General features: G+C 42.4%; 1 protein-coding gene across 3 annotated transcripts in view; it reads right to left on the reverse strand.

The window, feature by feature from the left end:
• The window catches only part of LOC143293345 (F-box/LRR-repeat protein 4-like), a 122,520-nt gene that overhangs the window by 93,479 nt on the left and 5,587 nt on the right, over window positions 1-23,454 (reverse strand). For 2 of the 3 annotated variants that reach the window (XM_076604122.1, XM_076604120.1), the window contains exon 2: window positions 464-653. In XM_076604122.1, coding sequence (XP_076460237.1) covers window positions 464-640 — 177 coding nt within the window. In that variant the 5' untranslated portion in view covers window positions 641-653. Of the gene's footprint in view, window positions 1-463; window positions 654-9,300; window positions 9,356-23,454 lie in introns of all 3 variants that reach the window. The other variant, XM_076604123.1, reaches the window with a different exon arrangement.

Here is a 23,454-nt window from a genome sequence, read left to right on the forward strand (position 1 = left end):
AGTGGACCTAGTCACTACATGTGGTAGTCAGAACAAAGCCTTTGTCATGTGGCAGTGGTGGACTTAATCAATACATGTGGCAGTGGTGGACTTAATCAATACATGTGGCAGTGGTGGACTTTGTCACTACATGTGGCAGTGGTGGAAATCACAACATGTGGCAGTGGTGGACTTAATCATAGCATGTGGCAGTGGTGGACTTAATCACAACATGTGGCAGTGGTGGACTTTGTCACTACATGTGGCAGTGGTGGACTTAATCACTATATGTGGGAGTCAGAACAAAGCCTTTGTCAGGTGGCGGTGGTGGACTTAATCGCTACATGTGGCAGTAGTGGACTTAGTTACAACATGTGGCAGTGGTGGACTTAGTTACAACATGTGGCAGTGGTGGACTTAGTCACTACATGTGGTAGTCAAAACAAAGCCTTTGTCAGCATGCAGGTAACAGTGGCATACTTACAAACACACAGGCCTGAGTGAAGTCACCATAGCTAGGAAAGATGTTGGAGTCTCCAGCCAAGTTCTGGGCAGCATAGGACATGCGCTCTTCAGCTCCATACTGTGAGCTAAAGTTCTTCACCTCTTGACCAAAAATGCGAACAATGCTCAGTCTGTCATGATCTCCAGCTGACTCCATCTTGGTGTTCCCCCTGAACAAACAGAAAACACTTTCTTGTGATCTACTGACTCCATCTTGGTGTTTCCCCTGAAAAAACAGTGATCTACTGACTCCCATCTTGGTGTTCCCCCTGAACAAACAGTGATCTACTGACTCCATCTTGGTGTTCCCCCTGAACAAACAGTGATCTACTGACTCCCATCTTGGTGTTCCCCCTGAACAAACAGTGATCTACTGACTCCATCTTGGTGTTCCCCCTGAACAAACAGTGATCTACTGACTCCATCTTGGTGTTCCCCCTGAACAAACAGTGATCTACTGACTCCATCTTGGTGTTCCCCCTGAACAAACAGTGATCTACTGACTCCCATCTTGGTGTTCCCCCTGAACAAACAGTGATCTACTGACTCCATCTTGGTGTTCCCCCTGAACAAACAGTGATCTACTGACTCCATCTTGGTGTTCCCCCTGAACAAACAGTGATCTACTGACTCCATCTTGGTGTTCCCCCTGAACAAACAGTGATCTACTGACTCCATCTTGGTGTTCCCCCTGAACAAACAGTGATCTACTGACTCCCATCTTGGTGTTCCCCCTGAACAAACAGTGATCTACTGACTCCATCTTGGTGTTCCCCCTGAACAAACAGTGATCTACTGACTCCATCTTGGTGTTCCCCCTGAACAAACAGTGATCTACTGACTCCATCTTGGTGTTCCCCCTGAAAAAACAGTGATCTACTGACTCCATCTTGGTGTTCCCCCTGACCAAATATTCACATTAACTTTGCCAAACACTCCCTGCCTTCATACATATATCAACTTACCTCAACACTCCCTGCTTTTAAACATATATCAACTTACCTCAACAGTCCCTGCCTTCATACACATATTAATGTACTTCAACAGTCCCTGCTTTCATACGCATATCAACTTACCTCTAATAATAATATTAATAATAATAATAATACATAGTTTTTCTATGGCGCGATATCCAGCACCAATGCTGCTCAAAGCGCCTTACATCATCCAGTAGACTATAAACATGCCTTAAAAAACACATCAACCGCTATCTGACAATGGAAAACATCCAGTGTGTTCATATGAATGAAAAAACACACTTAAGAGATGAATCAGATTATAAAATCTATGAAGTAAATAAGGCTTTGATTAAAACAAAATGCATTTCATAGAACACACACACACACACATACACATATATATATAGATGTCCCTCCCTTACAGACACACACACACACTCACACACAGACACACAGACACTGACATTAAATATCAACTGCACTAAAAACAAAATTGCATAAGCATTTTGATATTTCTTATTTTCTAACAGAATTCTGTTCGGACATACTAACATGCCTACACACTTACACACGCATACCAGAGCACTGTACCCTCACAAACACATGCATGCACGCACACGCACACACACACGCACACGCACACACACACACACATTAAAAAATAACCAGATAGAAAAAATGCCATCACATCTAAGACCAAAACTACATAAAATACACAATGCATTAAACCAGGACTACAAAAATACTAGTACAAAGATACTTGTTAACAAGCATACCTTAGTTTTAACCGTTTCGCCCAGAACAAAAATGCTTACAGAAAAGGTAAGTTTTCAGATCTGACTTAACTCACTCAGGACGACAAGTTTTCTCCCTTGCTTTTCCCCACAGACGGCCCATTTGTAAGGGTTTGGAAAAAAATTACAAAAAATACAAAATACTGTGTAAGAAAATGAAACTTTCAGAACTGGTTTATTACGTGTTGAGCTATTACATAAAAAAAAATATCAAATTTCTCATCTTATTTTTACAGTTTTGCCATATGTAGAAAATACTACCAATTTTTCACCCCGAATTACCATACCCATGCTCGCTTTCTGCATTAAATTTGCTTTCTTCTTCATCATCAACCACCTCTTTAATGTCCGACCCTTCAGTTTGTAGCATTTCAAGTACTTCGGCAACCCTAAAACGTTGCCGTCACTGCCTTGTTCTCTTCACAACATTCTGAGAAGAGCCCGCTTTGCTAACAGGCAGGCACGCGAGCAGACGACTGGTCAGTGACTTTGTCAGCGTGTGTGCCAGACAGGCCACGCATCCCAGGCTGACCAATCATACTGTTCAATTGTGGAGTGACCCAGAATAGCACACTCTGCTTGGCTAATCATAAAATCATGTGTACAGCGCATGATGGAATTTTAGTTTCGGAGAATGCTATTCCATTCCTTCGTCCGAATCCGAATATGTTTTGTGTACGAATGCATGAGCATTCCTTCGTCCGGAGAGAGTTAAAGGAATGTAGATCAGAGGCATTTCTAAGAGATGAAGGTAGAGAGTTCCACACTTGGGGAACCTGAGCTCTGAAAGACCTATTTCGAGCGCATTTCAGATTAGTCCTTGGAACTTTAAGCAGCTTTTCAGAACTGGATCTTAATGTTCTGTGCGGTTCATATGTTTCCAATACAGAGGAGAGATACAATGGAAGAGACTTGTCAAAATGTTTGAAGGCGAGTGTTGCTAACTTATAGTGAATGGGGGACTCAATTGGAAGCCAGTTTAACTGATTCAGCAGTGCCTACTTTCATACATATATCAACTTACCTCAACAGTCCCTGCCTTCATACATAGCTTACCTCAACAGTCCCTGCCTTCATACATATATCAACTTACCTCAACACTCCCTGCCTTCATACATAGCTTACCTCAACAGTCCCTGCCTTCATACATATATCAACTTACCTCAACAGTCCCTGCCTTCATACATATATCAACTTACCTCAACAGTCCCTGCCCTCATACATATATCAACTTACCTCAACAGTCCCTGCCTTCATACATAGCTTACCTCAACAGTCCCTGCCTTCATACATATATCAACTTACCTCAACAGTCCCTGCCCTCATACATATATCAACTTACCTCAACAGTCCCTGCCTTCATACATATATCAACTTACCTCAACACTCCCTGCCTTCATACATAGCTTACCTCAACAGTCCCTGCCTTCATACATATATCAACTTACCTCAACAGTCCCTGCCTTCATACATATATCAACTTACCTCAACAGTCCCTGCCTTCATACATATATCAACTTACCTCAACACTCCCTGCCTTCATGCATATATCAACTTACCTCAACAGTCCCTGCTTTCATACATATCTATACAGTCCCTGCCTTCATACATATCCATACAGTCCCTGCCTTCATACATATATCAACTTACCTCAACAGTCCCTGCTTTCATACATATCTATACAGTCCCTGCCTTCATACATATCCATACAGTCCCTGCCTTCATACATATATCAACTTACCTCAACACTCCCTGCTTTCATACATAGCTTACCTCAACAGTCCCTGCTTTCATACATAGCTTACCTCAACAGTCCCTGCCTTCATACATAGCTTACCTCAACAGTCCCTGCTTTCATACATATCTATACAGTCCCTGCCTTCATACATATCCATACAGTCCCTGCCTTCATACATAGCTTACCTTAACAGTACCTGCCTTCATACATAGCTTACCTCAACAGTCCCTGCCTTCATACATATCTATACAGTCCCTACCTTCATACATAGCTTACCTCAACAGTCCCTGTCTTCATACATAGCTTACCTCAACAGTCCCTGTCTTCATACATAGCTAACCTCAACAGTCCCTGCCTTCATACATATCTATACAGTCCCTACCTTCATACATAGCTTACCTCAACAGTCCTTCTCTTCATACATAGCTTACCTCAACAGTCCCTGCCTTCATACATAGCTTACCTCAACAGTCCCACATAGCTTAGCGTACCTCAACAGTCCCACATAGCTTACCTCAACAGTCCCTGCCTTCATACATAGCTTACCTCAACAGTCCCACATAGCTTACTTCAACAGTCCCACATAGCTTACCTCAACAGTCCCAGCCTTCATACATAGCTTACCTCAACAGTCCCACATAGCTTAATTACCTCAACAGTCCCACATAGCTTACCTCAACAGTCCCTGCCTTTATACATAGCTTACCTCAACAGTCCCACATAGCTTACCTCAACAGTCCCTGCCTTCATACATAGCTTACCTCAACAGTCCCACATAGCTTACCTCAACAGTCCCTGCCTTCATACATAGCTTACCTCAACAGTCCCACATAGCTTAGCTTACTCAACAGTCCCACATAGCTTACCTCAACAGTCCCTGCCTTTATACATAGCTTACCTCAACAGTCCCACATAGCTTACCTCAACAGTCCCTGCCTTCATACATAGCTTACCTTAACAGTCCCACATAGCTTACCTCAACAGTCCCTGCCTTCATACATAGCTTACCTCAACAGTCCCACATAGCTTACCTCAACAGTCCCTGCCTTCATACATAGTTTACCTCAACAGTCCCACATAACTTACCTCAACAGTCCCTGCCTTCATACATAGCTTACCTGAACAGTCCCTGTCTTCATACACAGCTTACCTCAACAGTCCCCACCTTCATACATAGCTTACCTCAACAGTCCCACATTGCTTACCTCAACAGTCCCTGCCTTCATACATAGCTTACCTCAACAGTCCCTGCTTTCATACATGTTGATGCCTCATCTCACCTCACCTTATTCAGACCATGATACAGGAAGCAGTCACAACACTCCATACTCTGCGGTCCTCAGCTTGCACATTGTCTGTCCACATGTCTGACGTCTCTCTCCACCGTTTGCTGTTGTCACCCCATCGTCTGTCCACATGTCTGACGTCTCTCGGTGTCACCCCATCGTCTGTCCACGTATCTGAGGTCTCTCTCCACTGTTTGCTGGTGTCACCCCATCGTCTGTCCACATGTCTGACGTCTCTCTCCAATGTTTGCTGGTGTCACCCCATCATCTGTCCACGTGTCTGAGGTCTCTCTCCACTGTTTGCTGGTGTCACCTCATCATCTGTCCACGTGTCTGAGGTCTCTCTCCACTGTTTGCTGGTGTCACCCCATCGTCTGTCCACATGTCTGACGTCTCTCTCCAATGTTTGCTGGTGTCACCCCATCATCTGTCCACGTATCTGAGGTCTCTCTCCACTGTTTGCTGGTGTCACCCCATCATCTGCCCACGTGTCTGAGGTCTCTCTCCACTGTTTGCTGGTGTCACCCCATCGTCTGTCCACATGTCTGATGTCTCTCTCCACTGTTTGCTGGTGTCACCCCATCATCTGCCCACATGTCTGAGGTCTCTCTCCACTGTTTGCTGGTGTCACCCCATCATCTGCCCACATGTCTGAGGTCTCTTTCCACTGTTTGCTGGTGTCACCCCATCATCTGTCCACGTATCTGAGGTCTCTCTCCACTGTTTGCTGGTGTCACCCCATCATCTGTCCACGTGTCTGAGGTCTCTCTCCACTGTTTGCTGGTGTCACCCCATCATCTGTCCATGTGTCTGAGGTCTCTCTCCACTGTCTGCCACCAGTTCATCTTGGGCAGTCCCCTTTCTCCGGCCTGCAGGTGTCCAATTCATGGCTTGGCATGTGATTCTTGGTGATGGGAGCCTCAGTATTCAGGGTTTATTAATGGGAACCTTCCTATTCAGGGCTTGTTGATGGGAGCCTCAGAATTCAGGGCTTGTTGATGGGAGCCTCAGTATTCAGGGTTTATTAATGGGAACCTTCCTATTCAGGGCTTGTTGATGGGAACCTCAGTATTCCGGGCTTGTTGATGGGAACCTCAGTATTCAGGGCTTGTTGATGGGAACCTCAGTATTCAGGGCTTGTTGCTCGGATCCTCAGTATTCAGGGCTTGTTGATGGGATCCTCAGTATTCAGGGCTTGTTGATGGGATCCTCAGTATTCAGGGCTTGTTGATGGGATCCTCAGTTGATGGGATCCTCAGTATTCAGGGCTTGTTGCTGGGATCCTCAGTATTCAGGGCTTGTTGATGGGAGCCTCAGTATTCAGGGCTTGTTGCTGGGAGCCTCGGTATTCAGGGTTTGTTTCTGGGAGCCTCAGTATTCAGGGCTTGTTGATGGGAGCCTCAGTTTTCAGGGCTTACTGATGAGAAATGACATTTGCAGAGGATGGTTGACATGAGTGGCTGATGGGATCTCTCTTTATTTGAAATCACCATTTAATGCCAAGGATCTTGCTCAGGCATTTGGTGTCAAAGGCATCCAATGTTTTCTCCTGTGTGGTCTTAAGTTGCCAAGATTTTCAGCTGTAGATGAGTGTGGACAGAACATTTGAGTCATAGAATCTGAGCTTCATATTTTGTTAAAAGCTGTCAGCTGCTGCCTTTCCAATCTGGAATTTCAAGTCATAGTGTTTAACACTTGTGCTGCTGACTGCACTGCCAAGATGAGTGGTTTTCTTAAAGTTACTGCTCTACTTTTTCCTGATCAATAGACATAAGCAAGCAGTGGATTTTCACTGCTTGAAAACTTCAAGGCACTGATAGTTAGTCTGATATTTCCAGTGTAGCTTTTGATAGTTAGTCTGATGTTTTCAATGTAGCTGTTGATAGTTAGTCTGATGTTTTCAATGTAGCTGTTGATAGTCTGATGTTTTCAGTCTAGCTTTTGTATTTAAAAGCTTCAAGACACTGATAGTTAGTCTGATATTTCCAGAGTAGCTTTTGATCTCATCCACCAGAAGCTCCAGGTTTGGGATGTTGTTTACCAGACAGCTCTGTCATCAGCAAAGTCTGGATCTGAGCGGTTCTTTTCCTTGGTCAGCTGGATCCCTCTTCCTGTTTTCACTTTGATACTATTGATTCCTTCAGTGCCATGACTTATTCGGGGTTATGTTGCCTATTTTGCCAAGTGGTTTTTGGTGCTGGAGGGTAATAATTTTTTAAGTAAAAAAAAAGTTCTAGAGTAAAATCTGTTGCCAAGTGGTTTTTGGTGGTGGAGGGTAATAATTTTTTAAGTAAAAAAAAAGTTCTAGAGTAAAATCTGTTGCCAAGTGGTTTTGGTGGTGGACAGAGTTCTAGAATGCAGTGTGTTGCCTATTTTCCCAAGCGGTTTTGGTGGTGGAGGGTAATAATTAATAAAAAGTTCTAGAATGCTATTTGCAGGAAGAACCTCTGCAGAACTTGCACTTTTCTATAAGGAAAATGCACAGACTATCAATTTCTTTTCAATAAAACAGACTATCAATTTACCTGTATTTTTCTATACGGAAAATAAACAAACTATCCAACTATCAATTTACTTGTACTTTTCTATAGGGAAAATGAACAGGCTATTAATTTACCTGTACTTTTCAAAAAGGAAAATAAACAGACTATCAATTTACCTGTACTTTTCTATAGGGAAAATAAACAGACTATCAATTTACATGTACTATTCTACAGGGAAAATGAACAAACTATCAATTTACCCGTACTTTTCAATAAGGAAAATGAAAGACTATCAATTTACCTGTACCATTCTATAGACAAGACAAGACAAGACAAAATCTTTATTATCGAGGGTAATAGATAAGCAAGTAACATGCTTTTTTACATCCAGCCCTCGCCCTAAAGAGGGAATAACACTAAAAAAGCGAAAATGAACACAAAATCAAAACACAATCAAAACACACCATTTATTTCACCATTCAAAGCCATTCCACAAAAGGAAGAAGAAGAGAAGAAAAGAAATAAAATCATGAAACACACACACACACACACACACACACACACACAAACGCACACAAATGCACCCTCTCAAGAGAGAGTGAGAGGGAACCCACAAATTGTTGAAAGCAATGTTGGATTTCAGGTGACGTCAATTTTTGTGAATAGGTACATTTTTAGATTTCGCTTAAAGTTGTTGTGGTTAGTTATATTTTTTAAATGTGATGGTAAATTATTCCAATACGTTCCCCCACTGTATGTTAGGCTGGACTTAAAAAGATCAAGATTTGGACGAGGTATATGCAACTTATGTACATGTCTTATGTTATCTACTGGGAAGTTATTTATAATTGAAGGAGGTGCGTAGCCGCTTACTATTTTGTGCATAAAAACAGCCTTATTATATTCTAGTTTTAGCTCCAGTGGAGGATATCAAGTGATCTATAATCATTAGGAGTTAATGAACATGACTTTAATGAAACTAATTTCAAAGCATGTTTGTATAATCTAACAAGAGGTTTTAGAGTATTAGCTCTAGTAGAATCCCACAACGTAGAAGCATAATCTATTATCAACTGAATGTGAGCATTAAAGAATTGTTTTCGGGCATGTGCATTTAGAAAGTGTTTTATTTTTGATAACTGGAATACTTTTTGAGACATCCTTTTACATAAATAAGTAATATGTTCAGACCATGATAAATCATTATTGATAACTATACCTAAAACTTTGTGTGATTTGACTTCTTCAATTTTAACATTGGAAATGAAAATATTGAAAAAAATTGTTGGCATTATCTGGCATTTCTGTTGAGTTGTTACAGACATGCATTTAGTTTTTTTAGCATTGAGAGACATATGGTTATGTTCTGTCCACTTAACTAATCTGTTCACACTGTCTTGTAAATTGGATGTCAGAACTTTAATGCATGTATGGTCGGAGTGTATGGAGTTGTCATTGGCAAACAATTCACAATTAGATTTGATATAAAGAGGTAAATCATTAATGTATAAGGAGAAAAGAAGGGGGCCAAGAACTGATCCTTGTGGTACACCATACCTTATTTCTTGAAAAGTTGATTTGGAAGACTTAATGCAGACCAGTTGTTGTCGATCTGATAAGAAAGAAGAAAGAAACTGTAAAGTATTCTTAGCTAAGCCATAACAAGCAAGTTTCTTAAGGAGAAGAGAGTGATCTATTACGTCAAAGGCTTTAGCAAAATCAACGAAGACAACACCTGTAAATTTACTACTCGTATTATTTATATTTATGAGCCATCTATCTATCATTTGTGTCAGAGCAGTATGACAAGAATGGTTTTCTCTAAAACCTGACTGTACTGGGTGAATCAACTGATATTTGTTTAAGTGACACAGTATACGTTTTTGGATATGCTTTTCAAGGGGTTTTGAAAGAACCGATAGTATAGATATAGGCCTGTAGTTAGAAGGATCAGAAGGATCACCTGATTTGAAGAGTGGAAAAACTTTAGCCTGTTTGAAACATACAGGAAAATAGTTTTTATCAATGCAGAGATTATAAAATATAATTATATTATACATTGGGAAAATGAACAGACTATCAATTTACCTGTACTATTCTATAGGGAAAATGAACAGACTATCAATTTACCTGTACTTTTCTTTAAGGAAAATCAACAGACTATCAATTCACCCAAACTTTTCTATGATGAAAATCAACAGACTATCAATTTAATCTCTCTCTCTCACACACACACACACACACACACACACACACACACACACACACATACACCCCCCTCCACACGTGTATATGCACATAAGTCATAGTACACAATCATAAATAGTACACAATCAAAAATACAACGTATACAGATATACATAAAATCCCAGGATTGCTCTGATTAGTAGACTTTGAAAAAGCATTCGATACTGTAGCTTGGTCATTTATTATTAAAGCGATAGTTTAGTTGTTTTGGGGTTTTTTTTCTTGTTTTTCTTTTTTTTTTTCTTTTTTTTTTGGTCCTGACCTGAAAAGGTGGATACATACTTTTTACAGTAATATAAATGCATGTGTCACTGTGAATGGTGGTTATACTGGTTGGTTCCAAATCCAGAGAGATGTCCAACAAGGAGATCCATGTTCCCCATATTTATACTTAATCTGTGCAGAAATTCTCACACTAAGGGTGTGGGCCTGATGCTGGCACCGGAAGCACAAAGGGCACTCATCGGCTGGGAACCTATCAACTCCCGCATCATTACAGCCAAGTTTACCACCAAGAAGAATGACATCAGGCTGAACATCATCCAGTGCTATGCTCCTACCAATGATGCGGAAGAAGAGAAGAATGATGACTTCTACCAACAACTACAGATAGTGATAGACTGAAGAGGAGCCAAAGACATAACCATACTGATGGGAGATTTCAACACCAAGATTGGAAGGGACAACACCGGCTACGAGAACACCATGGGGACATACGGACTGGGACAGATGAATGAGAATGGTGAGCGCTTTGCAGACCTGTGCGCCCTGAACCAGCTGGTGATAGGAGGAAGTATCTTCCCACACAAGCGCATCCACAAGGCCACATGGAGATCCCCGAATCCCATCACGGAGAACCAGATCAACCACATCTGCATTAGCTGCAAGTTCATGAGATCATGGCAGGATGTACGAGTGATGAGAGGAGCCGATGTGTCATCAGACCAACACCTTCTTACAACAACAGTGAGACTTCACCTCAAGAGATTCACCAACACCAACAACACGCGGACAAAGTACAATGTTGGACTGCTCAGAAACAAGGACACACAAGCAGCATTCCAGATCAGCCTTTCCAACAGGTTCCAGCCACTACAAGAGCTGATAGAAGATGGTGAGAGGGACATCGAGACACAGTGGGAACACAGCAAGAAGCTCTGGCACGACACATGTGAAGAGGTCCTTGGCAAGAAGAAAACTCAGCACAAGGAATGGATCTCTGCCAACACCATCCACAAGCTGGAAACAAGGAAAGAGAAGAAAACTTTGCTGAACATGAGCAGAACAAGAGCAACTAAGGCAAAGGCACAGGAAGAGTACATAGCAGCGGACAGAGATGTAAAGAGGAGCATCAAGAAGGACAAGAGGGACTACATCAACGACCTGGCCAGTCAAGCAGAGGCAGCAACCGGACAGGGGAACCTGAAGGACCTGTACCTGGTGACCAAGAAGCTGACGGGCAAGTTCCAGCAGACAGACAAGCCAGTGAAGGACAAGAACGGGAACCCACTGACAACAACTGAGGAACAGCTGAAACGATGGGCAGAACACTTCAGGGAGCTGCTGAGCCGTCCCGCCCCTGACGCACCACCAGACATTCCACCCGCAGAGACAGAACTGCCCATCAGCTGCGACAAACCCTCAAAGGTAGAGATCAAGAAGGCCATCATGACTCTGAGAAATGGGAAGGCGGCAGGGCCAGATGAGATACCAGCAGAGGCCATCAAAGCAGATATGGAAACAGCTGTCAACATGCTATACAGCCTCTTCAGCAAGATCTGGGAGAAGGAGGAAGTACCGGTCCAGTGGAAAGAAGGAATCATCATCAAGCTGCCGAAGAAAGGAGACCTCAGGGACGGCAGCAACTACCGAGGGATCATGCTCCTGTCAACGCCAGGCAAGGTTCTTGACAGGGTTCTACTGCAAAGGATGAAAGAGGCCGTCGACCCCAAGCTCAGAGACCAGCAGGCAGGCTTCCGGCAGAACAAATCCTGTGCCGACCAGATCGCCAATCTGCGCATCATTGTGGAGCAGTCGCTGGAGTGGAACTCCCCTCTCCACATCAACTTCATAAATTATGAGAAGGCCTTCGACAGTGTGGACAGAGAGATGCTGTGGAAGCTGGTGAGGCACTACGGAGTCCCAGAGAAGATCATCTCCCTCATCTGGTGCATCTACCAGGACATGAGCTGCAGGATTGCCCATGCAGGTCAGCTGTCCGAAAGTTTCGAGGTGAAGACCGGAGTTCACCAGGGGTGCCTGCTGTCACTGTTCCTCTTTCTCCTGGTCATCGACAGGATCATGAAGACCACTACAACAGGCAGGAACAACGGTATACAGTGGACACTCTGGACACAGCTGGATGACCTCGACTCCGCTGATGACCTGGCGCTCCTGATGCACAACCACAGAGAGATGCAGGACAAGACCACTCACCTGGAGACCATGTCAGCCAGGATAGGGCTCAAGATCAACAAGAAGAAGACCGAGCTGATAAAGATCAACACCACTGCCAACACATCAGTCACAGTCGGTGGAGAGCCCATCAGGGAGGTGGAGTCTTTCATCTACTTGGGAAGCGTGATTGACCGACAGGGAGGCATGGACCGAGACGTCACAGCCAGAATCGACAAGGCAAGAACAGCTTTCATCATGCTCAAGAACATCTGGGCATCTGGAGCGATCAGTATAAAAACCAAACTCCGCATCTTCAACTCCAATGTGAAGTCAATTCTGCTCTATGGACGCGAGACATGGCGAACAACACAGATGATGCAGCAGAAGATTCAGACATTCTTCAACACCTGTCTTAGGCGCATCTACAAGATCCGATGGCAGGAGAAGATCCGAAATGAAGATCTGTGGGAGCGAGCGGGATAGGAACCAGTGGCCAAGCAGATACTGCAGAGGAAACGGGGCTGGATCGGACACACCCTCAGGAAGCCAGCGTCCAGCATCACATGCCAAGCCCTGACCTGGAACCCACAGGGAAAGAGGAAGAGAGGCCAGCCTCGCAACAACTGGAGGCGAGATTCCGAGGCAGAGCTGAAGCAGCAAGGGACCAACTGGACTGGAATGGCCAGAACAGCCCAGAACAGACTGCGATGGCAAGGGGTTGTCGATGGCCTTTGCTCCACCAGCAGCAATGGGCATAATGAATAATGATGTGCAGAAATTTTGTCCTTGTTGATCAGAAATAATGCTGACATTAAAGGAATAAAGATATCAGATGATACTGAGGCATTGTTATCTCAGTTTGCTGATGACACTACACCTTTCTTTGGATGGGAACAAAATATGCTTTGAAGAATGCATTAACTACCTGAATTACTTTGCATCAATATCAGGTCTTAAAATAAACATAGAAAAAACTCAAATTGTTTGGATTGGAGGGAGAAACAAAAACACAAATAAGATTTATGCAAAATATAAATTTTATATGGAACCCTGACTGGTTTGAAGTTCTTGGAATTTTCTTTTCTACCAACATAAATGAGATGGTATCTTTAAATTATGAATATAAACTAGCTGAAATTAAAAAAAGATGCTATTGTCTTGGTCCTAAAGGCATTTGACACCACTCGGCAAAATAACAGTAATCAAGTCTTTAGCTGTCTCCAAAATTGTTCAATTGTTAATAAATCTAACAGATCCACCACACCATTTTCTATGTGAATTAAACAGTTGCTTTTATAAATTCTTATGGAATAATAAAAAAAAAAGGGGGGGGAAGGGGGGGGGGATATAACAATCAACAGTTTGTTCCTCATATGAAAATGATAGAAACATTTTCCTTTTTATCATCTGATTCATTACTGAAAAATGTTCTTACTTGTATATGTTCAGAAATCTTACAACTGGAAAGTTTTGGAGTAAAGTATGCAAATATTATTATGTCAAGACACAACAGATTTTGGACTGATGTTACAAAACATTATAAAAAGCTTTATAATATGTGTGCCCCTGAAAACTCAGGAGATTTTGTGTGTGAATGTTTTCATTATAATGTTAATATTGTAAGGGGCAACAAAACTGTACACATTAAAGAGTGGATTGATTATGGTATGATGAGAATTGGTGACCTAGTGAATGCTGATGGTAATTTTTTTAGTTTTAATGAGTTTATTAATCAATATCATGGACTGTCAACCAATTTTTTTTTTTTTTATGCTGGAATAATAGAAGCCATGAAAGATTACAAACAAAAATGTGGAGTGGAAGTTTTGAATAACAATATGTTGGAAAGACCCAAAACATGGCATGTGATAAAGGGTGGTAGTGCCAAAAATATTTACAAGTCATTTATAGACCACATTAACCCCCTAATAAGTGTACAAAAGTGGCAGTGAGTTTACCCAGAAGATACTTTAACCTGGAAACAAATATTCCTCAAACCATTTAAAGTGACAAATGACAGCAAACTCAGATGGTTTCAGCTTAGAATACTTGATAGGCTGATACCAACTCAAAGGTTCTTATTTGCCCGCAAACTTGTAGACAGTCCATTATGCTTTTTTTGTGGTGAGGAGGAAGATTCTATCCAAATCTTTTTTGGAGCTGTCATGTTTCTCAGAACTTCTGGACAGAACTTACAGCTTGGCTATCAGAAAACTGTCAAAAGTGCAAGGGTCTCACTCTTTCAGAATTGCTGATTATATTTGGTGTGAAATCATACCAAAACACTGATCAAGTCCTGGACTTGAATATTTTATCAGCAAAATTTCATATATATAAATGCAAAATACAAAACACTCTACCCAATATCTTAAATTTAAAAAGTATAATTAAAAACAGATATTATATTGAGAAATACAACAGCAGAATAAGTGGAACACAGATAGAATTTGAAAGGGCTTGGCTACTCGATAATGCATTGACAGAAAACTAGAGAAATATATGCACCCATCATGTGTTCAATAATGAAAAGGAAAAGGCAAAAGCCATAAGCAATACCAAAACTAATGATAATGAATGATGAGGCATTGTATTTTGTATACTTTCATGTGTGTGTGTGTGTGTGTGTGTGTGTGTGTGTGTGTGTCTGTGTGTGTGAGTGCCAGCCAGTATGTATGTGTCAGTGTGTGTGTGTGTGTGTGTGTGTGTGTGTGTGTGTGTGTGTGTGTGTGTGTGTGTGTGTGTAATTGTTTCCATAACTTATGGAGAAGATAATAATGGCATTTTTGATGTGGTGCCTCACAGGCACATTTGTTCAGGTGTGAGCTCAAGAGAGCTCTCCAGTCTCCTTATGAGTTATTGCAGACAACTCATAGAGTATGAGACATTAGGCATTGCCTTTACACTTACAGTACTGATTATTACAATTTCTTTGCAATATTGTTAACTCTAATTAAATGATCTGTCTATGAGTATGGTCATGGGCACATTCTTTTTTCAACTGTGTGAATATTTTTATGTAAAAATTGAATGCGGTAAACTTTGAATTGTATGAAAGTGGTGTTTTATTGTCACCATAATTTCAGATATTGAGACTGACTTAGTAATTAGTATTGGAAATTTGCTCAAATGAAACTGTGCAATCAATACTGTGAAAAGACACCTGCTTCATTTATTCAGTGTTCTCATTAATAATAACATGAACCAGTGGGCGAAAGAATAGTGACCTACTGGGGATTATTATTTGTATATTTTTATACATGTATGTCAAGTAAATCAAGGTTGGAGGTACTCTCTATGCTCTGTCTTATCCATTTATGTTTATAAGCCAACCCATAGAAGTCAAGATAAATGATGTCACCATTTCTTGTATAAAAAAAAAGAAGAGAAAAAAAGAAAGACAAGAGAGGCAAGGCCTTCAAGACTCACTTGTGATACACTTTAAACAAGAGAGGCAAGGCCTTCAAGACTCACTTGTGATACACTTTAAACAAGAGAGGCAAGGCCTTCAAGACTCACTTGTGATACACATTAAAAAAAAATCTAATTGTTAAAATGTGTTCTGTATTTGTCATTATCGGGTTAAAAAAAAGAAAAGAAAAAAAGTCCTAACCAGATTCGAACCCCGCGTGTTCGGGTCAGAAGAAACTGTCTTAACCATTACACTATCGTGGGTCCTTCAATCAATCAATCAATCAAAAACACTTTATTAATCCACATGGAAATTAAGTTGTGCAATCACAGGCTCATTGTAAACACTGGCATAAAATCATGCGCAACATAAGAAGAGATTAAAACTAGTCAAATAAGAATTCCCAATAGCTGACGATATACTAACCCCCCCACTCGCCACACACACATACTCATGTTAAGACAATAGGGTATTGCACAACAATATTAACAAATGAAAACATCCAACAACAAAAAAGGGCATAAGATTACTAAAAATGACATGCGCGCACGCACGCACACACACCCACACACACACACACACATGCACACACACACACACACACACACACACACACACACGTTAAGACCATAAGGTATTGTACAACAATACATAAATAAAAACATCAAGGGAATAAATCGTATATATAAGTAAAATGCACACACACACACCCACACACACACACACACACACACGCACACACACACACTCACACACACACAAACAACGTATGCATGCACATAACATATGTCACGCCAATAAGATTAGAACATTAACATTAAGATACATGAAATCCAAGTAAAATAAGAAAATATTTAAAAATCACTTCCGATCACACACACACACAAATGCTTGCTTGCCCGTGCTCACCCGCTCAGTCCCACATGCACGCATAATGTCTGCTCCCATACACTCGTCTGCTGGTGAAGTTCAGGTGTTGCTGTGGCGAGGAGGCTTGGGGGGTGGGAGGGTTCACTTAGTGTATTGGATGTTTTGATTGTGTGCGCGAATGGCTGTAGGAATAAATGAATTAATGTATCGAGATGTTCTTGCGCGTGGAGCTCTAAACCTACCACTTATGTCTGACCTTCTGCTATTAATGTCATCATGTAGTGGGTGTCTTACGTCGGTCAAAATTGTTATTAGTCTGTCAGTCAGTTTTCTATTGTGCATGTCGCTAAAGGTGTCTTGTCTTATACCCACCACCCCACCCGCTTTCCTAATGACTTTTTCCAACCTGTCTTTGTCATGTTTGGTCAGGTTTCCCCCCCAGCACACGGCTCCGTATGTTAAAACACTACAGACAACAGATGTGTAAAACATTTGGAGCATCTGCTTGCATACATTAAAAGATTTCATTTTTCTAAGACAGTACATCCTTAACTGATGTTCTAAAATTTAATATTTGAACATACTTTTTTAAAGGGCGATAAATCAACTGCGGTATTCGCAGTGAGAATGCTGTTTAAATCATATTATCCTGGTGTATCTTGGGCATTCAAAAAATCTTTAAGGGCAATAAAAAATTCTTTTTAAGTCTGCCATAAAGGAGACGTGGCTATCGCAGCAATCACACTGCAACATTTAGCCCTTTTCTCTAGATCTTGATAGATGTACAAGTTTAGTTACACCCGCCGGGAATGTAGTACGACATGGTCGATTCAATTTCTCTTTTATGTTCATTCTAGTTTTATAGTTTTAAAGTTGATATGAAAATTGAGTATTTTGTTAAACTAATAACATGTAGAGCCAAGTACAAGTACCAAATGTCGTATGAAGTGAAAAGGTTTTCATTTTGAGAAAAGTCAAGACTGGAAATTTTTTCGTTTCATCAATTCATGGGTATTAACTCGCATGGTTTACAATTTTTAACTGTGAATTCCGACTGATTCTGTGGATACTTTTATGGCAGTTTGGGGCATAATCCAGTAAGTGATGAGGCGTTCACAAATCTTTCTTTGAATAAATATTTAACGGTCTCCTTCTCCAACTTTCCATCACATGTTATCGTGTATTGTCCATTGAATATAGGATTGAACGGGCAGGTCAACAACTTGAAACAAAATGGCGTCGTTCGCGTTCGTGAAGAATATGAACACGCGCTTTGAATGTGTATAAATATGTGTACGCAATTGATTTTTGCCCATGACCATCAGGGCTCAGCCAACAGATCTATAAAATCCACTCATCGTATTGATTTTAGTATTTTCCGAAAAAGACCACTTGGGTGAATGAACATAGTGAAAACCCTGTACACTGAGAGTAAAACACACAAGCTTTTTATATATTGAGTATAATTTCAGAATGTAATGTTTAAGATGATAAAGATCAGTTTAAAGCAAATTAAGTCCCGTAGCATTAATTACAGAGTAATTTCCCTTTTTTACTATCTGCACCAAAACGTTTGCAAAATAAATAAAACTTCCATGCTTAGTAAAAGAAGTTCCTGTTTGAACAAAAAATGATAATAATGACTGCTCTTGTTGTTGTGTCAGAATATCAGATCAAAGTGCCAAGTTCAGAGAATTAAAAAAATATAAATATAACAGTAAATGCAGTTTGCATATAATTTGGCTTCTTTTTTTTATTTTTTTGTGCCCATCCCAGGGGTGCAATATTGTTTTAAACAAGATGACTGGAAAGAACTGAATTTTTCCTATTTTTATGCCTAATTTGGTGTCAGCTGACAAAGTATTTGCAGAGAAAATGTCAATGTTAAAGTTTACCGTGGACACACAGACACACACACGCACACACACACACACACACACACACAGACAACCGAACACCGAGTTAAAACACAGACTCACTTTGTTTACACAAGTGAGTCAAAAATACTAAGAAAGCCTCCCTACATTGGACTTGTGGAGGAGCAATATAGGGTTGGTAGACAGGGGTTGGGGGAGGGACTGTCTGTCTGTCTGTATGTGTGTCTGTCTGTCTGTCTGCCTGGTCGAACACCTGACTGTCTTTAGGATTGATTTTAATTTTTGTACACATTATTGTATAAATTGTACAACTTCCTTCCATATTATTGCCTTTTTTTTTCTTCACATGCCCTGACTCAGTAAATGAAAAGTTACATGCTTTTTCTTGTATGGGTGATATACTCCATAATTGCTATTGATTACATTGACATAACTATGGAATGCGGGTTATTGATTATTGTCTCTTTTGGAGTGGATTGTGTAATGGACTTTAATATATAAGTATAATGACTTACACCTGTTATTGTTAATGTTCACTTTATTCTGTTTTTGTTGTTGTTGTTTTTTTTATTTTGTTTTTTTCTTCTTTTTTTGTTTTTTTTCTTTTTGTTTTTTTGTTGTTGTGTTTCCATGTACATGTATTCTGATTTGTCATAATGAATATATATACAAAATAAAATGGTAGTCTATCCAAGAAAATCCAGAAAAAAAACAAAGAAAAAAAAAACACACACATTTTGGCTTGGCAATAAATTTATCATTCAGTTTAAAAAATAAAAAATAAAAATACAATGTATAAATTCTGTAACTAAGCACTCACTCACTCAGTCATTTTAGTTCACGACTCTGGAAAGGGATCAGCTGTGTGGTATTATTCAGAAGGGGAAAAAGTGAGTCTTTAGACTGGATTTAAAGACTGCAGCAAAGATGATGGAAAGGATGAGAAAGCTGTTTCCAAAGAGCGGGGGCTTTGTAAGAAAAACTACGTTGGCCACACATTTTTGACTGATTGATCGATTGATATGGATACTTATTTTGCACCTATCCTTGGTCAGAGACCAAGCTCTAAGCACCTTACAAACACACAGTCATTTGCACAACAGGCTGCCTACCTGGGTACAGACGACTGACAGCTGCCCAGGTGCACTCATTCATTTCCTGTTTCTTTCAGTCAGATTACAGGCACACACACATACATGCTCAGACATGTGACATTTTACGTGTGTGACCATTTTGTTTATTTACCCCACCATGTAGGCAGCCATACTCCATTTTCGGGGATGTGCAAACTGAGTATGTTCTTGTTTCCATAACCCACCAGACACTGACATGGATCTTTAACATGGGTAATTTGATCTTCCAAGCCAAAGTCCTCGCCATAGAGATTGGTGCAAGAGGGTTTGTGGGCACATCTGCCTACAGCCTCATTAAACAGCTGTCAATTTCTGGCAGAGAGAGGACATGGGCTCTCAAGGTAATGGCAGAAGCAATAGAAAAGAGTTCGAGCTGGATCTGGCGTACGATGGCTCAATAGTTAAAAGGTCTGCCAGAAACGGTGACTCAGTCCTGAAGCAGTGACCACCCTGGAGGTGCAGGTTCAAACCTGCTGAGGACCAGGGGGGGAAAAAAAGGCGGCAATACAAGAGCATCTAGGAGTCATGACCTGGGTGTGGCCCAGCCCCCTTTGAGTGCAAGGAGTTAAGGGCCGAAACACTTGACTGAGGGGGGCTTCTTCTCTGAAGATCTTGTACTTTCCAGCTCTCCCTAGAGTTAGAGTGTCAGGTCAGGTCATTAGATCTGCTACTGGTAACCTGTAATCCAGTACAACCTGTTCAGGGTCGGGTTGCCGGCGACTAAACCAGCACTCCCACTGCTCCCTTCCGGGACTGGTGAGGCGGATGGCTAGACACCCTTATGGAGATCCATAAAAGGGCGTCGGCTCAGGAGAGCCACCGACGGCCATCTAGCTCCACTGTGCTGTGTGCATGCCACACGCAGTTGGCCCCCGGGGTGTGTCTACCCATGCATGCGAAGTCTGGATCCGGCAGAATCTGCGGAAGAAACCTATTGGTTCAACGGAGAGGAAGGCGGTTACAGCAATGCACTGTGGAGTGCAGAGAGCAAGATGAGACACCGAAAGGATATCTTGGTCATCCACTGCATCTGTGCTCATCCTCCAGTCGTCTCGACTTAGTCTTGCCACTGGAAATTGGTGGACCCGGACGAGAGAGTGAGGTCAACGTTGCGCAACTCCTCTTCACTTTAAACAAACTCATCGTGCAAGTCATCAGTCATCCAAAATGACCTTTCATCCTTCATCATTTCATCACCCCCAAGTCCTGTGGCGACAGGCGAGCGACGAAACGACAGGTGTGGGTACACTGGCAGTCGCAGCCGCAGACCTGCACGCAGGCGGCTCAGGCCATAGGGTCGTTCTTCGTCGACAGGAGCAGCGATGGAGCTCGGCAGCCGTCTGAGCGTCTGAGCAGCCCTCTTTAGGAATGCACTGCTCACCTCCCTGGCATGAGGAAGGGGCTAGAAAAGGTGCCCTAAAAATTGCCTGCTCCATATCACCCTGGCCAGCATACCGCGGCTGGCGGGGACCCTACATCAGCGGTCGAAACAAAAAGAAAGAAAAGAAAAAAACAAGGATCGTTCCTCTCACCACTGGTGCTTGGAACATAAGGACTCTCCTGGACAGAGATAACGCGGACAGACCCCAAAGGAGAACGGCACTAGTTGCATCCAAACTCGCCAGATACAACATTGACATCGCAGCCTTGAGTGAGACTCGGCTTGCAGGCGAAGGCGAGCTCTGTGAACGGGGATCTGGTTACACCTTCTTCTGGAGTGGACGAGGAAGCGAAGAGCAACGTGAGGCTGGCGTTGGTTTTGCAGTAAAAACAGCACTTGTCAGCAAGCTAGCTGGAATCCCAAAGGGAGTCAACGATAGGCTTATGACCATGAAACTCCCACTGGCATCTGGCCAGAAGCACCTCACCATTGTCAGTGCCTACGCCCCAACCATGACCAACCCGGATGAAGTGAAGGCGAAGTTCTACGAGGACCTTCACTCTGTCATTGCTGCTATCCCTAAAGCAGACAAGCTCATCATTCTTGGGGACTTCAATGCTACAGTTGGCTCTGACTACATCTCCTGGGATGGAGTGATTGGAAAGCACGGTGTGGGCCACTGCAACCCAAATGGATTGCTTTTGCTTCAGACTTGTGCAGAGCACGAACTGCTGATAACCAACACAGTTTTCTGCCTCCCTACCCGTAACAGGATGTCATGGATGCACCCCCGCTCAAAGCATTGGCATCTCATCGATTACGTCATCGTCAGGAAAAGGGATAGGCAAGATGTACGTGTAACAAAGACCATGTGCGGCGCCGAGTGTTGGACAGACCATCGCCTTGTAGTCTCGAAGCTGAATATTCGAATCCAGCCCAAGAGACGCCCCCAAGGCCAGAGGGCTCCAAAACGGCTCAACATTGCTAAGCTGAATAACATCACCATCAAACAGTCCTTTGTGGAGCTGCTGGAAGATCGTCTGGAATCCGCATATCTGGACAACCAGAATGTGGAGTCTGACTGGAGGACCCTGCGTGAGCTGATCTATAGTACAGCTTCAGAGACCCTGGGACCCATGACCAGAAAGCACAAAGACTGGTTTGATGAAAACTGTGATGAAATCAAGCAGCTTCTGGATGAGAAACGCCGTCTGCATCAAGCCTACCTGAGCAACCCAAAGTCCACATCAAAAAAGGATGCGTACGATGCCATCCGCAGGACTGTTCAGCAAAAGTTACGCCAGATGCAGGATAAGTGGCTGAGTGACAAAGCTGATGAGATCCAGGGATATGCTGACAGGCACGATATGAAGAGGTTCTATGATGCCTTAAAAGAAGTCTATGGCCCCACATCCTCAGGATCATTCCCCCTCCTCAGTGCAGATGGGAATACCTTGATCACCGAGAAGGAGAAAATTCTCGAACGCTGGGCTGAGCACTTCAACAGTGTCTTAAATCGCCCTTCCTCCATAAATGATGAAGCCATAGACCGTCTCCCACAAGTCCCCATCAACGAAGCACTGGACGATCCGCCAACACTTCTTGAGACCCAGAAAGCAATCCGTCTGCTATCCAGTGGCAAAGCACCTGGCTCAGACTCCATACCAGCAGAGGTCTACAAGGATGGAGGCACTGTGCTGACTGAGAAGCTCCATCAGCTGTACTCACTCATGTGGAAAGAAGAGACGATCCCCCAGGATTTCAAAGATGCATCTATCATTCACTTGTACAAGCGAAAGGGGAACCGGCAAGCCTGTGATAACCATCGGGGCATTTCTTTGCTCTCCATCGCAGGCAAGATACTTGCCAGGATCCTACTAAACCGACTCACAGCACACCTTGACCAAGGTCATTTGCCTGAGAGCCAATGTGGATTCCGGAAAGAGCGCGGAACCACCGACATGGTGTTTGCTGCAAGGCAGCTGCAAGAGAAATGTCAGGAGCAAAATGCTGATCTGTTCTCCACCTATGTCAACCTCACTAAGGCCTTCGACACCGTGAGTAGAGAGGGACTGTGTAAGATCATGGCCAAGTATGGATGCCCTCGGAAATTTATTTCCTTGGTCAGCCAATTCCATGAAGGCATGCAGGCTCGAGTCCAGGACAATGGCGAAACATCTGCTCCTTTTGCCGTCACAAATGGTGTCAAGCAAGGCTGCGTCCTGGCTCCAACGCTGTTCAGCCTCATGTTCTCTGCAATGCTTACTGATGCCTTCAGAGATGGCGATGTTGGAATCGGCCTAAAGTACCGAACAGATGGCAAGTTGTTTAACCTCAAAAGGCTTCAAGCAAAAACGAAGGTCATGACAGACATCATCAGAGACTTTTTGTTTGCTG

The sequence above is a fragment of the Babylonia areolata genome, chromosome 19 (assembly GCF_041734735.1).
Source record: "Babylonia areolata isolate BAREFJ2019XMU chromosome 19, ASM4173473v1, whole genome shotgun sequence".
NCBI lineage: Eukaryota > Metazoa > Mollusca > Gastropoda > Neogastropoda > Buccinidae > Babylonia > Babylonia areolata.